This window comes from Bombina bombina, chromosome 9 (assembly GCF_027579735.1).
Source record: "Bombina bombina isolate aBomBom1 chromosome 9, aBomBom1.pri, whole genome shotgun sequence".
Taxonomy (NCBI): domain Eukaryota; kingdom Metazoa; phylum Chordata; class Amphibia; order Anura; family Bombinatoridae; genus Bombina; species Bombina bombina.
The window spans coordinates 234972058-234989923 of record NC_069507.1 but is presented as its reverse complement, the minus strand read 5'-3'; the positions used below and the strand labels follow the sequence as shown (position 1 = coordinate 234989923).

At 42.6% G+C, this 17866-nt stretch overlaps 1 protein-coding gene across 1 annotated transcript in view; it reads left to right on the top strand.

Moving 5' to 3' along the window:
• The window catches only part of TDRD1 (tudor domain containing 1), an 881429-nt gene extending 863849 nt beyond the window's left edge, over positions 1 to 17580 (top strand). Inside the window, exon 25 of the mRNA XM_053692993.1 lies at positions 17447 to 17580. Within this exon, the coding sequence (XP_053548968.1) occupies positions 17447 to 17515 (69 nt within the window). The 3' untranslated portion in view covers positions 17516 to 17580. The remainder of the gene's footprint in view (positions 1 to 17446) is intronic.
• The last annotated feature ends 286 nt before the right edge of the window (positions 17581 to 17866 follow it).

Below are 17866 nucleotides of genomic sequence, written 5' to 3'. Positions count from 1 at the left end.
TGGTGTCTGAAGATATTTAATCCTTTTAATTGTTCTTTTCCCTGCAAGCAAGGACTGGGGCTATGCTGTGTCCATGTCAATCTCTTTAGTAAGAGTAATGGTTTCTATTAGCAGTTAGAAGACTGCAAAGTGGTCTTTGCTTAACTTCTAACATTATTCCAGAAAGCCAGGGTTGGTTACTCTGTTCTTTCTTTTCTACAGGTCCCTGGTAGAAGTAGAGGAATCTGCCACACCTTTAGAAATCATTCCCTGCCTGACAGAGCAGGATCCACAGGTAAGTGCTTTCCCTTCTAGGTTAGATGGTACCGGCACGTTAAGGGTTAATTCCTCTGTGGAACAGCACAAGCATTGGGACTCAGTATCTCTTAATGGAGATTTGTGTAACCGACATTCTTTTGGGCACTAAATATGGAAACCGAAAGAAGGGGTTATGAGGCTGACAGTATGGGGACAGGGAACTTCCCAAAGGGCATAAACCTTATGGCAAGGAAATAGACACTTTGTTTATCCGGAACAATTCAGAAACCCTCTATAGGAGGGCATGACAAAATTAAAAGTTTTGGTTTATTATTTTTTATCAGTAGTGCATAATATGGTGCGGTGCATAATATTTTTTTATCTGTTGTGCAAAATATGGTGCATAATATTTTATTGCTAGTGGAGTCAAGTTTTCCTTTAGTAATGAAGACTCTGAGTCATAAGACAAATGTTTACTTGCTTGGAGGCTAATTGTTCCTCCGAAGTAGTTTTGCTCCTCCTTGTTTTAAATAAGCTTTTCTTCATAAATAGAGAGAGTGCACAGCTGCATTCATTCCTTTTAGGAAATAAGAACCTTGCCACCAGGAGGAGGCAAAGACACCCCTGCCAAAGGCTTTAAATACTCCTCCCACTTCCGTCATCCCCAGTCATTTTTTGCCTTTCGTCCCAGGAGGTTGGCAGAGAAGTGTCATAAGTTTTCAATAGTCTCTTTTGGAGGGCATGGGACTGGAGTTTTAAGTAGTCCTGTCAGCCTCTCAGTGAGAGCATGGGTGAAAGTTAGAGTCCGGAGATGCAGGGAGAGGCTTTCTGCAAATCCGTCCCGACTCATATTAACAGCTCCACAAGCAATCCGCGTTGACGAGTTTCACTGCCTGCTTTTTTCTCTTAAGTCCATGGCAGAAATGATGCTACTATTTGTCACACTTGAAGGGCCGTGTTCCTGTTCCACAGCGTAGATTCCGGTAAGATTGTTTCATTTTACTTTCATCATGAATGTATTGTAATTTCAACTGTTTATCCGAGAGGGATTACATCCTTTCGGTGATAACTTTAACATAGGGTCTCAGTGAGGATCCTTTTTGTATCTAGGAATCAAGGGTTAATATCTCCTGAGGGGGATTATTGAACAGGGGGGTTTATAATCATGTTTGTAATGTGATTCTGTCTGCTACTGTATAATGTTGCTTCGGCTCATGGCTATTTTGGAACATAACGGCCTATGCCTTTTTTGATCGGGCGCGCTTTTGCATGGACTGCACAGTTTACCTTGTGACTCCATTTCCGCTTTCCTGACCGCGTGGCGACGGAGAAATCCTGGTCCACTGTTGTCTGGTTCTCTGGAGGTGGCAGTGTCCCAGTTATGGAGGATTCTTGGAGACGGATGTCTCTGATTCAGACTCTACTCCTTGCGAAGAATTTGAATTTGCCCGGGTGATACATGCCCATCAGTTATGTTTCGAATGTCGTTTTAGGGTGCTCTGTACCTCGGAATCGGGTTTCCACTGAGCCATCCGCCTCTGGGGATTCTATTTCTCACGAGACGAGTTCCATACCACCAACTCTTACTACGCATGCAGGTAACCCAAACACTACTTATCCTTTCTAGGGAGTGTGGCCTGTTCCCACCGAAGGTTACAACACGGTTCCACATGGCCATATCTTTGGCGCTGGCACATATGCACCTCCCGGGAGTGTGCTTACGATATTGTCCGTGTTTCGTTAACCGGGGCTCGTCAGGCGTGGGATTGCCTGGTACAGTTCAGCCTTCCGGGGGAGCGACTGCCCCTGAGGCCTCAGGGGGTCAACTTTCGGGGCCGGTATTTCCTTTTGTCCCGGCGGAGGTATGTTGCACCTTTCGTTATAGACTGGAGTGCCTTTGTGTTCTGCTAAGGCACGTTTTTGGCTTTGCTGGAGGATCCCACTCTTAATGGGTCTGGGGATCCTCAGTCTTACTCTTCGACTGGCTTGCATACATAGACATAAGGCATAAGGGGATGAAATAATCTTCTTATTGTCTTTATTTGTGTATTCTTTTCCAGATCTGAACTTGGAAGTCTTGGACCCCTGTTGTACTGGTCCTGCGGGTATGTCTGTTCTTCCTGGGCGATAACCTACGGGTTGCCTTTTTTTTATTTTCATCCGGTGAGGATGATTTTTATTTGATCTAAAGCTCATGTTGTGGGTAATTTCTTTCATGTAATTAGCAAGAGTCCATGAGCTAGTGACGTATGGGATATACATTCCTACCAGGAGGGGCAAAGTTTCCCAAACCTTAAAATGCCTATAAATACACCCCTCACCACACCCACAATTCAGTTTTACAAACTTTGCCTCCTATGGAGGTGGTGAAGTAAGTTTGTGCTAGATTCTACGTTGATATGCGCTCCGCAGCAAGTTGGGGCCCGGTTTTCCTCTCAGCGTGCAGTGAATGTCAGAGGGATGTGAGGAGAGTATTGCCTATTTGAATTCAATGATCTCCTTCTACGGGGTCTATTTCATAGGTTCTCTGTTATCGGTCGTGGAGATTCATCTCTTACCTCCCTTTTCAGATCGACGATATACTTTTATATATATATATATATATACCATTACCTCTGCTGATTTTCGTTTCAGTACTGGTTTGGCTTTCTACAAACATGTAGATGAGTGTCCTGGGGTAAGTAAGTCTTATTTTCTGTGACACTCTAAGCTATGGTTGGGCACTTTTCTTCTGTTATGTGTGATCAGTCCACGGGTCATCATTACTTCTGGGATATTATCTGCTCCCCTACAGGAAGTGCAAGAGGATTCACCCAGCAGAGTTGCTATATAGCTCCTCCCCTCTACGTCACCTCCAGTCATTCTCTTGCACCCAAAGACTAGATAGGAGGTGTGAGAGGACTATGGTGATTATACTTAGTTTTTATAACTTCAATCAAAAGTTTGTTATTTTACAATAGCACCGGAGCGTGTTATTACTTCTCTGGCAGAGTTTGAAGAAGAATCTACCAGAGTTTTTTATTATGATTTTAACCGGAGTAGTTAAGATCATATTGCTGTTTCTCGGCCATCTGAGGGAGGTAAAAGCTTCAGATCAGGGGACAGCGGGCAGTTGAATCTGCATTGAGGTATGTAGCAGTTTTTATTTTCTGAATGGAATTGATGAGAAAATCCTGCTATACCGATATAATGACATGTATGTATACTCTACACTTCAGTATTCTGGGGATGGTATTTCACCGGAATTACTCTGTAAAAGTACATTAAACCTTTTAATAGGTATTTAATTCATGTTAAACGTTTTTGCTGGAATGTAGAATCGTTTGCATTTCTGAGGTACTGAGTGAATAAATATTTGGGCATTATTTTTTCCACTTGGCAGTCTGCTTGTTTTGATTATGACAGTTTCGTTTCTCTCTCACTGCTGTGTGTGAGGGGGAGGGGCCGTTTTTTGGCGCTCTTTGCTACGCATCAAAAAATTTTCAGTCAGTTACACTTATATTTTCTGCATGATCCGGTTCATCTCTGACAGAACTCAGGGGTCTTCAAACTTCTTTGAAGGGAAGTAGATTCTCTCAGCAGAGCTGTGAGATTTAATAGTGACTGTGATTTAAAACGTTGCTCTGTAATTTTTATGTTTAAAATTTAATTAGTGTTATTTTACTAATGGGAACAAACCTTTGCTAAAAAGTTGTGTTGTTTGTTAAGAGTGATGCTATAACTGTTTTTCAGTTCATTATTTCAACTGTCATTTAATCGTTTAGTGCTTTTGAGGCACAGTACGTTTTTTTTTAAATAAAATTGTAACCGAGTTGCATGTTTATTGCTAGTGTGTTAAACATGTCTGATTCAGAGGAAGATACCTGTGTCATTTGTTCCAATGCCAAGGTGGAGCCCAATAGAAATTTATGTACTAGCTGTATTGATGCTACCTTAAATAAAAGCCAATCTGTACAAATTGAACAAATTTCACCAAACAGCGAGGGGAGAGTTATGCCGACTAACTCGCCTCACGTGTCAGTACCTGCATCTCCCGCCCGGGAGGTGCGTGATATTATGGCGCCTAGTACATCTGGGCAGCCATTACAGATAACATTACAAGATATGGCTACTGTTATGACTGAAGTTTTGGCTAAATTACCAGAACTAAGAGGCAAGCGTGATCACTCTGGGGTGAGAACAGAGTGCGCTGATAATTCTAGGGCCATGTCTGATACTGCGTCACAGCTTGCAGAGCATGAGGACGGAGAGCTTCATTCTGTAGGTGACGGTTCTGATCCAAACAGATTGGATTCAGATATTTCAAATTTTAAGTTTAAATTGGAAAACCTCCGTGTATTACTAGGGGAGGTCTTAGCAGCTCTCAACGATTGTAACGCTGTTGCAATACCAGAGAAAATGTGTAGGTTGGATAAATACTTTGCGGTACCGGCGAGTACTGACGTTTTTCCTATACCTAAGAGATTAACTGAAATTGTTACTAAGGAGTGGGACAGACCCGGTGTGCCGTTCTCACCCCCTCCAATATTTAGAAAGATGTTTCCAATAGACGCCACCACACGGGACTTATGGCAAACGGTCCCTAAGGTGGAGGGAGCAGTTTCTACTTTAGCTAAGCGTACCACTATCCCGGTGGAGGATAGCTGTGCTTTTTCAGATCCTATGGATAAAAAATTAGAGGGTTACCTTAAGAAAATGTTTGTTCAACAAGGTTTTATATTACAACCCCTTGCATGCATCGCGCCGATCTCGGCTGCGGCAGCATTTTGGATTGAGTCTCTAGAAGAGAACCTTAGTTCAGCTACGCTGGACGACATTACGGACAGGCTTAGAGTCCTTAAACTAGCTAATTCATTCATTTCGGAGGCCGTAGTACATTTAACCAAACTTACGGCTAAGAATTCAGGATTCGCCATTCAGGCACGCAGGGCGCTGTGGCTAAAATCCTGGTCGGCTGATGTAACTTCTAAGTCCAAATTACTTAATATACCTTTCAAGGGGCAAACTTTATTTGGGCCCGGTTTGAAAGAAATTATTGCTGACATTACAGGAGGTAAGGGCCACGCTCTACCTCAAGACAAAGCCAAAGCTAAGGCTAGACAGTCTAATTTTCGTCACTTTCGGAATTTCAAAGCAGGAGCAGCGCCAACCTCCACTGCACCAAAACAGGGAGGAACTGTTGCTCGTTACAGACAAGGCTGGAAGCCTAACCAGTCCTGGAACAAGGGCAAGCAGGCCAGTAAACCTGCTGCTGCCTCAAAGACAGCATGAACCGAGGGCCCCCGATCCGGGACCGGATCTAGTGGGGGGCAGACTCTCTCTCTTCGCCCAGGCTTGGGCAAGAGATGTCCAGGATCCCTGGGCGCTAGAGATCATATCTCAGGGATACCTTCTAGACTTCAAATTCTCTCCCCCAAAAGGGAGATTTCATCTGTCAAGGTTGTCAACAAACCAAATAAAGAAGGACGCGTTTCTACGCTGTGTACAAGATCTATTATTAATGGGAGTGATCCATCCGGTTCCGCGGTCGGAACAAGGACAAGGGTTTTACTCAAACCTGTTTGTGGTTCCCAAAAAAGAGGGAACTTTCAGGCCAATCTTGGATTTAAAGATCCTAAACAAATTCCTAAGAGTTCCATCGTTCAAAATGGAAACTATCGGACAATCTTACCCATGATCCAAAAGGGTCAGTACATGACCACAGTGGATTTAAAGGATGCTTACCTTCACATACCGATTCACAAAGATCATTACCGGTATCTAAGGTTTGCCTTCTTAGACAGGCATTACCAGTTTGTAGCCCTTCCATTCGGATTGGCTACGGCTCCAAGAATCTTCACAAAGGTTCTGGGTGCCCTTCTAGCGGTTCTGAGACCGCGAGGAATTTCGGTAGCTCCGTACCTAGACGACATTCTGATACAAGCTTCAAGCTTTCAAACTGCCAAGTCTCATACAGAGTTAGTTCTGGCATTTCTAAGGTCGCATGGATGGAAAGTGAACGAAAAGAAGAGTTCTCTCTTGCCTCTCACAAGAGTTCCATTCTTGGGGACTCTTATAGATTCTGTAGAAATGAAGATTTATCTGACAGAAGACAGATTAACAAAGCTTCTAAATACATGCCGTGTCCTTCATTCCATTCAACTCCCGTCAGTAGCTCAATGCATGGAGGTGATCGGCTTAATGGTAGCAGCAATGGACATAGTACCCTTTGCACGCCTACATCTCAGACCGCTGCAATTGTGCATGCTGAGTCAGTGGAATGGGGATTACTCAGATTTGTCCCCCACTCTGAATCTGGATCAAGAGACCAGAAACTCTCTTCTATGGTGGTTTTCTCGGCCACATCTGTCCAGGGGGATGCCGTTCAGCAGGCCGGACTGGACAATTGTAACAACAGACGCCAGCCTTCTAGGTTGGGGCGCTGTCTGGAATTCTCTGAAGGCTCAGGGACAATGGAGTCAGGAGGAAAGTCTCCTGCCAATAAACATTCTGGAATTGAGAGCAGTTCTCAATGCCCTTCTAGCTTGGCCCCAGTTAAAGACTCGGGGGTTCATCAGGTTTCAGTCGGACAACATCACGACTGTAGCTTACATCAACCATCAGGGAGGGACAAGAAGCTCCCTAGCAATGATAGAAGTATCAAAGATAATTTGCTGGGCAGAGTCTCACTCTTGCCACCTATCAGCAATCCACATCCCGGGAGTGGAGAACTGGGAGGCGGATTTCTTGAGTCGCCAGACTCTTCATCCGGGGGAGTGGGAACTTCATCCGGAGGTCTTTGCCCAAATACTTCGACGTTGGGGCAAACCAGAGATAGATCTCATGGCGTCTCGCCAGAACGCCAAACTTCCTCGCTACGGATCCAGATCCAGGGATCCGGGAGCGGTTCTGATAGATGCTTTGACAGCACCTTGGAACTTCAGGATGGCTTATGTGTTTCCACCCTTCCCGCTGCTTCCTCGATTGATTGCCAAAATCAAACAGGAGAGAGCATCAGTGATTCTAATAGCGCCTGCATGGCCGCGCAGGACTTGGTATGCAGATCTAGTGGACATGTCATCCTGTCCGCCTTGGTCTCTACCTCTAAGACAGGACCTTCTGATTCAGGGTCCATTCAAACATCAAAGTCTAACTTCTCTGAAGCTGACTGCTTGGAAATTGAACGCTTGATTTTATCAAAACGTGGTTTTTCTGAGTCGGTTATTGATACCCTGATACAGGCTAGGAAGCCTGTTACCAGAAAGATTTACCATAAAATATGGCGTAAATACCTATACTGGTGTGAATCCAAAGATTACTCCTGGAGTAAGGTTAGGATTCCTAGGATATTGTCTTTTCTACAAGAAGGTTTAGAAAAGGGTTTATCGGCTAGCTCATTAAAGGGACAGATCTCAGCTCTGTCCATCTTGTTACACAGGCGTCTGTCAGAAAATTCAGACATCCAGGCCTTTTGTCAGGCTTTAGCTAGGATCAAGCCTGTGTTTAAAACTGTTGCTCCGCCATGGAGTTTAAACTTAGTTCTTAACGTTTTACAGGGTGTTCCGTTTGAACCCCTTCATTCCATTGATATAAAATTGTTATCTTGGAAAGTTCTATTTTTAATGGCTATTTCCTCGGCTCGAAGAGTCTCTGAGTTATCAGCCCTACATTGTGATTCTCCTTATCTGATTTTTCACTCAGACAAGGTAGTTCTGCGTACTAAACCTGGGTTCTTACCTAAGGTTGTCTCTAATAGGAATATCAATCAAGAGATTGTTGTTCCATCCTTGTGTCCAAATCCTTCTTCAAAGAAGGAACGTCTTCTACACAATCTGGATGTAGTTCGTGCCCTCAAGTTCTACTTGCAGGCAACTAAAGATTTTCGCCAAACTTCTTCCCTGTTTGTCGTTTATTCTGGACAGAGGAGAGGTCAAAAAGCTTCTGCTACCTCTCTCTCTTTTTGGCTTCGTAGCATAATACGTTTAGCCTATGAGACTGCTGGACAGCAGCCTCCTGAAAGAATTACAGCTCATTCCACTAGAGCTGTGGCTTCCACTTGGGCCTTTAAGAATGAGGCCTCTGTTGAACAGATTTGCAAGGCTGCAACTTGGTCTTCGCTTCATACTTTTTCCAAATTTTACAAATTTGACACTTTTGCTTCTTCGGAGGCTATTTTTGGGAGAAAGGTTCTTCAGGCAGTGGTTCCTTCTGTATAATGAGCCTGCCTATCCCTCCCGTCATCCGTGTACTTTTGCTTTGGTATTGGTATCCCAGAAGTAATGATGACCCGTGGACTGATCACACATAACAGAAGAAAACATAATTTATGCTTACCTGATAAATTCCTTTCTTCTGTTGTGTGATCAGTCCACGGCCCGCCCTGTTTTTTACGGCAGGTACATATTTTTTAAATTATAATTCAGTCACCACTACACCCTTGGCTTCTCCTTTCTCGTTGGTCTTTGGTCGAATGACTGGAGGTGACGTAGAGGGGAGGAGCTATATAGCAACTCTGCTGGGTGAATCCTCTTGCACTTCCTGTAGGGGAGCAGATAATATCCCAGAAGTAATGATGACCCGTGGACTGATCACACAACAGAAGAAAGGAATTTATCAGGTAAGCATAAATTATGTTTTTTATAAAGTTCTAAATATATGTATTCAAACATTTATTTGCCTTGACTCAGGATGTTCAACATTCCTTATTTTCAGACAGTCAGTTTCATATTTGGGATAATGCATTTGAACCAATCATTTTTTCTTACCTTAAAAATTTTTTACTCTTTCCCTGTGGGCTGTTAGGCTCGCGGGGGCTGAAAATGCTTCATTTTATTGCGTCATTCTTGGCGCTGACTTTTTTGGCGCAAAAAATCTTTTCTGTTTCCGGCGTCATACGTGTCGCCGGAAGTTGCGTCATTTTTTTGACGTTCTTTTGCGCCAAAAATGTCAGCGTTCCGGATGTGGCGTCATTTTTGGCGCCAAAAGCATTTAGGCGCCAAATAATGTGGGCGTCTTATTTGGCGCTAAAAAAATATGGGCGTCGCTTTTGTCTCCACATTATTTAAGTCTCATTATTTATTGCTTCTGGTTGCTAGAAGCTTGTTCACTGGCATTTTTTTCCCATTCCTGAAACTGTCATTTAAGGAATTTGATTAATTTTGCTTTATATGTTGTTTTTTCTTTTACATATTGCAAGATGTTCCACGTTGCAACTGAGTCAGAAGATACTTCAGGAAAATTACTGCCCGGTGCTGGAGCTACCAAGCTAAGTGTATCTGCTATAAATTTTTGGTATCTGTTTCTCCAGCTGTTGTTTGTATTGCATGTCATGACAAACTTATTAATGCAGATAAAATTTCCTTTAGTACTGTTACATTACCTGTTGCTGTTCCGTCAACATCTAATTTTCAGAGTGTTCCTGATAACATGAGAGATTTTATTTTTTAAATCCATTAAGAAGGCTATGTCTGTTATTTCTCCTTCTAGTTTACATAAAAGTCTTTTAAAACTTCTCTTTTTTCAGATGAATTTTTAAATGAACATCATCATTCTGATACTGATAATGGTTCTTCTGGTTCAGAGGTTTCTGTCTCAGAGGTTGATGCTGATAAATCTTTGTATTTGTTCAAGATGGAATTTATTCGTTCTTTATTTTAAGAAGTATTAATTGCATTAGAAATAGAGGATTCTGGTCCTCTTGATACTAAATCTAAACGTTTAAATAAGGTTTTTAAATCTCCTGTAGTTATTCCAGAAGTGTTTAATCTCCCTGATGCTATTTCTGAAGTAATTTCCAGGGAATGGAATAATTTGGGTAATTCTTTTACTCCTTCTAAACGTTTAAGCAATTATATCCTGTGCCATCTGACAGATTAGAGTTTTTTGGGACAAAATCCCTAAGGTTATGGGGTTGTCTCTACTCCTGCTAAATGTACTACTATTCCTACGGCAGATAGTACTTCATTTAAGGATCCTTTAGATAGGAAAATTGAATCCTTTTCTAAGAAAAGCTTACTTATGTTCAGGTAATCTTCTTAGACCTGCTATATTTTTAGTGGATGTTGCTGCAGCTTCAACTTTTTGGTTAAGAAGCTTTAGCGCAACAAGTCACAGATCATAATTTTATAGCATTATTATTATTCTATAACATGCTAATAATTTTATTGGTGATATCATCTTTTGATGTCATTAGAGTTGATGTCAGGTATATGTCTCTAGCTATTTTAGCTAGAAAAGCTTTATGGATTAAACTTGGAATGCTGATATGTCTTCTAAGTCAACTTTGCTTTCCCTTTCTTTCCAGGGTAATAAATTATTATCTCAACTGTTAGGAGCGGTATCAGTTTGGAAACTATTTCCAGTTTGGAATATATCCAAGCCTTATAGAAACCTATAGCCAGCTCCTAAGTACCCATGTAGGTGCGGCCCTTATTCCAGCTCAGCTGGTATGGGGCAGATTACGTTTTCTTCAAAGAAATTTGGATCAATTCCGTTCTCAATCTCTGGTTTCAGAACATTGTTTCAGAAAGGTACAGAATTGGCTTCAAGTTAAGGCCTCCTGCTAAGAGATTTTTTTCTTTCCCGTGTCCCAGTTAACACAGCAAAGGCTCAGCATTTCTGAAATGTGTTTCAGATCTAGAGTTGGCTGGAGTAATTATGCCAGTTCCAGTTCTGGAACAGGGGCTGGGGTTTTATTTTATCTCTTCATTGTACCAAAGAAGGTTAATTTCCTTCAGACCAGTTCCGGATCTATCAATATTGAATCGTTATGTAAGGATACCAACATTCAGGATGGTTACTGTAGGACTATCCTGCCTTTTGTTTAGCAAGGGCATTATATGTCTACAATAGATTTACAGGATGTGTATCTGCATATTCCGATTCATCCAGATCACTTTTAGTGTCTGAGATTCTCTTTTTAGACAAGCATTACCAGTTTTGTGGCTCTACCGTTTGGCCTAGCCTCAGTTCCAAGAATTATTTTTTTTTCAAAGGTTCTCGGTGCCCTTCTTTCTGTAATCAGAGAACAGGGTTTTGGTATTTCCTTATTTGGACGATATCTTGGTACTTGCTCAGTCTTCTCATTTTCGAAGAATCTCATACGAATCGACTTGTGTTGTTTCTTCAAGTTCATGGTTGGAGGATCAATTTACCATTCAGTTCATTGATTCCTCAGACAAGGGTAACCTTTTTAGGTTTCTAGATAGATTCAGTGTCTATGACTCTGTCCTTGTCAGACAAGAGAAGTTTAACATTAATATCAGCTTGTCAAAACCTTCAGTCACAATCATTCCCTTTGGTAGCCTTATGCATGGAAATTTTAGGTCTTAGGACTGCCGCATCAGATGCGATCTCCTTTGCTCGTTTTCACATGCGACCTCTTCAGCTCTGTATGCTGAACCAATGGTGCAGGGATTTCTCAAAGATATCTCAATTTATATCTTTAAACCGATTATACGACACCATCGTTTAGTTCAGGGGGCTTCTTTGTTCTTCCGACCTGGACTATGATCTCAACAGATGCAAGTCTTACAGGTTGGGGAGCTGTGTGGGGGTATCTGACAGCACAAGGGGTTTGGGAATCTCAGGAGGTGAGATTTCCGATCAATATTTTGGAACTCCGTGCAATTTTCAGAGCTCTTTAGTCTTGGTCTCTTCTGAAGAGAGAGTTGTTCATTTGTTTTCAGATAGACAATGTCACAACTGTGGCATACATCAATCATCAAGGAGGGACTCACAGTCCTCTGGCTATGAAAGAAGTATCTCGAATTTTGGTTTGGGCGGAATCCAGCTCCTGTCTAATCTCTGCGGTTCATATCCCAGGTATGGACAATTGGAAAGCGGATTATCTCAGTCGCCAAACGTTGCACCTGGGCGAATGGTCTCTTCACCCAGAGGTATTTCCTCAGATTGTTCAAATGTGGGAACTCCCAGAAATAGATCTGATGGCTTCTCATCTAAACAAGAAACTTCCCTGGTATCTGTCCGGATCCCGGGATCCTCGGGCGGAGGCAGTTGATGCATTATCTCTTCCTTACAAGTGTCATCCTGCCTATATCTTTCCGCCTCTAGTTGTTCTTCCAAGGGTATTTTCCAATGTTCTAAAGGAATGCTCGTTTGTCCTGCTGGTAGCTCCAGCATGGTCTCACAGGTTTTGGTATGCGGATCTTGTCTGGATGGCCTCTTGCCAGCTGTGGACTCTTCCGTTAAGACCAGTCTTTCTGTCTCAAGGTTCTTTTTTCCATCAGGATCTCATTACCTTAATTTTAAGGTATGGAGTTTGAACGCTTGATTCTTGGTCAAAGAGGTTTCTCTGATTCTGTGATTGATACTATGTGACAGGCTCGTAAATCTGTATCTAGAGAGATATATTATAGAGTCTGGAAGACTTATATTTCTTAGTGTCTTTCTCATCTTTTTTCTTGGCATTCTTTTTGAATACCGAGAATTTTACAGTTTCTTCAGGATGGTTTAGATAAAGGTTTGTCCGCAAGTTCCTTGAAAGACAAATCTCTGCTCTTTCTGTTCTTTTTCACAGAAGGATTGCTAATCTTCCTGATATTCATTGTTTTGTACAACCTTTGGTTCGTATAAAACCTGTCTTTAAGTCAATTTCTCCTCCTTGGAGTTTGAATTTGGTTCTGGGGGCTCTTCAAGCTCCTCCTTTTGAACCCATGCATTCTTTGGTCGTTATATTACTTTCTTGGAAAGTTTTGTTTCTTTGGCCATCTCTTCTGCCAGAAGAGTCTCTGAATTATCTACTCTTTTTTGTGAGTCTCCTTTTCTGATTTTGCATCAGGATAAGGCGGTGCTGCGAACTTCTTTTGAATTTTTTACCTAAGGTTGTGAATTCTAACAACATTAGTAGAGAAATTGTGGTTCCTTCATTATGTCCTAATCCTATGAATTCTAAGGAGAAATCATTGCTTTCTTTGGATGCTGTTAGAGTTTTGTAATATTATGTTGAAGCTACTAAGTCTTTCCGAAAGACTTCTAGTCTATTTGTCATCTTTTCCGGTTCTAGAAAAGGCCAGAAAGCTTCTGCCATTTCTTTGGCATCTTGGTTGAAATCTTTATTTCATCATGCCTCTGTTGAGTCGGGTAACACTCCGCCTCAAAGGATTACAGCTCATTCTACTAGGTCAGTTTCTACTTCCTGGGCGTTTAGGAATGAAGCTTCGGTTGATCAGATTTGCAAAGCAGCAACTTGGTCCTCTCTGCATACTTTTACTAAATTCTACCATTTTGATGTGTTTTCTTCTTCTGAAGCAGTTTTTGGTAGAAACGTTTTTCAGGCAGTGGTTTCAGTTTGAATCTTCTGCTTATGTTTTTTCATTAACATTTTATTCTGGGTGTGGATTATTTTCAGCAGGAATTGGCTGTCTTTATTTTATCCCTCCCTCTCTAGTGACTCTTGCGTGGAAAGATCCACATCTTGGGTAATCATTATCCCATACGTCACTAGCTCATGGACTCTTGCTAATTACATGAAAGAAAACATAATTTATGTAAGAACTTACCTGATAAATTCATTTCTTTCATATTAGCAAGAGTCCATGAGGCCCGCCCTTTTTTGTGGTGGTTTTGATTTTTTTGTATAAAGCACAATTATTCCAATTCCTTATTTTATATGCTTTCACACTTTTTTCTTATCACCCCACTTCTTGGCTATTCGTTAAACTGAATTGTGGGTGTGGTGAGGGGTGTATTTATAGGCATTTTAAGGTTTGGGAAACTTTGCCCCTCCTGGTAGGAATGTATATCCCATACGTCACTAGCTCATGGACTCTTGCTAATATGAAAGAAATGAATTTATCAGGTAAGTTCTTACATAAATTATGTTGTTTCCTTCGGAAACTTTCTTCTCTCGAATTGACACTCGCGATTTTGTGGTTGCACTGTTTACAAGAGTCTGTCTGACTGTTCTTTTTCCCTCCATTATCGGGGACTCTATGTGACCTTGACGGTGCTGGGGCCCTTGGTTCAGGCTGGTCCTGACTGGGATAAATCCTTCTGTCTTTGAGGCCTAGTTCAGACACGTGGCACCTTTTTATGTCCGGTTGGTCCGGTGAGGGCGCCTAGTGATCACAATATGATTTGTGTTGTTTTCTTGTTTTATTTTACAAGCTTTAACTAGTATCCTGAGAGGACTTGAGGGTCCGTGGTTGCTTAGGGGCATGGGGGATTGGTTCAGTCCTCATTCGCCTTTCAATCTAGTGGGCTCCGTAGAGATCTGCAGCGACATGCTCAGTCGTTTCTGATTTTTTTCGGGAACTAGAGTGTTCCTTCCCGTTGTGGGTTGGAAGCTTGGAGGATTTAGGTCCTTCATACCGCTGTTCTTACGGTTTTGCCTTTCATGGTCTCTTTGGAAGTGTCCTTTTAGGACTTGTTCCTTTTAGAGGTTCTCTTCCTTTGGGTCTAGATTTTCTGGACTTCGTCCGTTTTTTCTGGTGGCTTTGGAAGTGAAGGCCCGCAAGGCTTTGTCTTCCTCCGGGAGTTAGTCGTCTCCATATCAGGGGCGTATAGGAGGTGTTTCCTCTCTTTTCAAGCTTTTTACTTAGGTGATGTTTTTCTTCCTGTGTTCGGGATGCTTTGCATTCTTCTCCCTTGGGTGTGGTCCTCTGGAACGTTAATCTGAAAGAATTATGGAGACTAGCCTTTTTTTCTACGTTTTTTCGGGTGACTCTGTTCTCGTTCTCATTTCCCTTAGTGTTGCCCTTGGAGCCTTTGGGCTCTAGAGAAATTGTGTGACTTTGTCGTGGCCTAGTACCTTGCTGGGGGGGGGTGTTGACCTCCTGCTAAGGGTGTTCTCTTCCCTTTGGGCTGGGAATTACGAGTGAGTCCTGTACCCGTTCTCCAGGTTTCCCAATATTCATCCCCTGTGAGGTATGATTGCTTCAGATGGGGTATCTTGTGTTCCCTGAGGGTGGTGTTTGTTTCTAGGATGATTCTGGGTCCAGGGTTCTTGTCTTGGATCCTTCTTGGATGTCTGGACACTTAAGATCCGGTGGACTGGTTCGGGACGACCTAGTTTTTTTCAGGGACCCTATGTTGCGACATAGTGGCTAGCTATTTGCTTGCTTGCAGGAAGCCAGAGTTCACATCCGCCTTCGGTTACTGGTTAAACTTTAAGGCCTGACTTGTCCTTCGGACGGAGTGTGCTCCTCTTTGGGGAATTTGTTTCTGTTGGGTCAACAGAGGTGTCTGGATGATTTTTTCATTCAATAAGTGTTTTGACCATACTATGGCTTCATGTCTTGTGGACATGTACGCTGTTCTTACCTGTGCCCCTCCCTTTTGATGGGATAGTTTGTCTTCCTTATGAGCTGGGGTTTCCTCTCTCTAGAGGGTCTTTGTCCTGCCCTGTGTGTAGGAGGTTGGATCAGGTGGCTTATTTCTGTAAGGGGCAGCATCTGCTGCTCTGTGGGCTTTGTTCCACCTGTTGGAATTTGATCTTTCTACGTAGAGACTGTCTAAGAGAGCTGTGACAGGTCTTCCTACGGATCTATAGCTCTTTTCCAGGTCCCAGGGGGTTCTCCTTGGGAGTGACTTATTTTGAAAGAGCGGATTCGGTTGGCACCCGAGCTCTGTTGGGGTGGGTGAGTCCCCCCTTTTTTCTTTCCATTCCCTGGGGGCTTGTGGTTGGGGTCTTTCCGTCTCCCCTGTTTATCAGACATGTCTGTCACTTGGGCTGGTCCGGTGTTGGAGCAGGATCTGAGATCTGTTGCTCTGCTAAATTCGTCCTCTGAGCATTTGAGGTACGGTAAGCCTCTTGAGGTTTCTCCTTTCTCCATGTTCAAGATTTGTGGGAAGGACTGGCGGCTCTTGGATAGCCTGCGACGTTATCCGCTGGTTAGTGGATACTTAGCAATCTGAAGGATCCTATTTTCAGCTGCTTTCTGCTTGCCTTGCAAGTATTTCAGTTTCAGAGTCATTTTTAGATGACTGTAGGGTGCAGTCTTTTTGCTTCAGGTGTTCTTCGTCAGACCTATCTGAGCTTGCTGCACGAGGTTTCGTTTCTGAATATTTCGGTATCCTGAGCTACCTATTTGCGATTTGGGGGACCTTCGTCTTCAGTTGTTTTAGAGTATGGTTGCACTGTGTTAGGGGAAGATCCTCTTTGTTTCAGATTCACGGCCTTATCCGTGGTTTCTGTTTCTGGGGTCTGGGCGTTACCTCCCCTTGTTTCTATGAGACTGGTTGGGTCTCTGTTAGCCTGACCCGGTTTCTCATGTTTTTTGCTCTGTGTTTGTGCCCTTTTTAGGGTTTTTTTCTGGAATTCCTTATGCTAGCTGGAAGCTCAGCATGCTAATGCACTGTGGCTACTCTGCGCTGTAGCAACCGAGGGTTGCAAATTCGATCCCCGGCGAGGTCTACTCAGCCTTTCCTCCTTTCGAGGTTGATGAAATGAGCAGCGCCTTGAGTCCCTTAAGGGGGATTAGCTGCGCTTTACAAGTACAATCATGTTTTCTCCGTGCCTTTTCTTCTTTGTGGAATAATACTGTAGTTTGTTCCCTTTCTTTAGTAAGGGGTGTGTTGTTTGGAGACCGACTGCTGGGCGATGGTGTCTCTTGTAGGCTGTTGACTCAGTAGAGTCTAGTTCCTGTGGTCTCTAGCAAGGCTGTGGACTATCTGCGGGTCAGTGTCCTTGGGCCTTTTCCTTTTTTTCAAAGTTGTTCTCGGCTTCAGACGAAGCAGGATTTTGTTGGGTAGGGGTTTTCAGGCCTGGTGCCCTCAGAATGTCTTGTACCCTCCCATTTTTGCATTCAGTGTCCTCTATAGCTTGGGTATTGTTTTCCCAAAAGTAATAAATGCAGCTGTGGACTCTTTCCTTTTATGAAGAAAAACTTAAATTATGCTTACCTGATAATTTTCTTTTCTTCAGATGGAAAGAGTTCACAGCTCCCCGTCCATATTTTTTCTATGGGGCATCTGTTATTTTGGTTCTTCTGACACCTTTTCACCCTGATATTTCTTCTACTGTTCCTTGTTCTTCGGCAGAATGACTGGGGGATGAGGGAAGTGGGAGGAGTATTTAAGCCTTTGGCTGGGGTGTCTTTGCCTCCTCCTGGTGGCCAGGTTCTGAATTACCAAAAGTAATGAATGCAGTTGTGGACTCTTTCCATCTGAAGAAAAGAAAATTATCAGGTAAGCATAATTTAAGTTTTTGCTTTGGCATTTTCCTGGCTTTGTGTCTCATGTTTTTTCTCTGCTTTTTTTTTTCCTACAGGTTGAGAAACTAGAACAGATTCTGTTGCACATCCTGAACCAGCAGAAAGCCAGCGAATCACATAACTAAGAGTTGTAGTGGTTGCTCAAAAAAAACCTCCTCCGATATCATAACAGTTAAAAAGAAAACAAAATGGACTGTTCCTATGGGGTGTCTCATTTTGAGATATCACAGTGGTCATACTAATCAACACACGATTATTAATTTTGAGTGTATAGCTTTTTTTCAGGAATGATGCAGCTGCTATTTGCTGTCAAATAGGTGCCAGTAGTATATTGTCTAATTTTCTTGATTGTTATTGTTTAGGGCAGAAGTGATAGTTGCTGGTCAAAAAACATACCCTCATTGTTTACAGTGGAAGATCGAATATTTAGGTACATAAAATTGGCCTATTACCGGACTCGTACATCTTTTATAGTT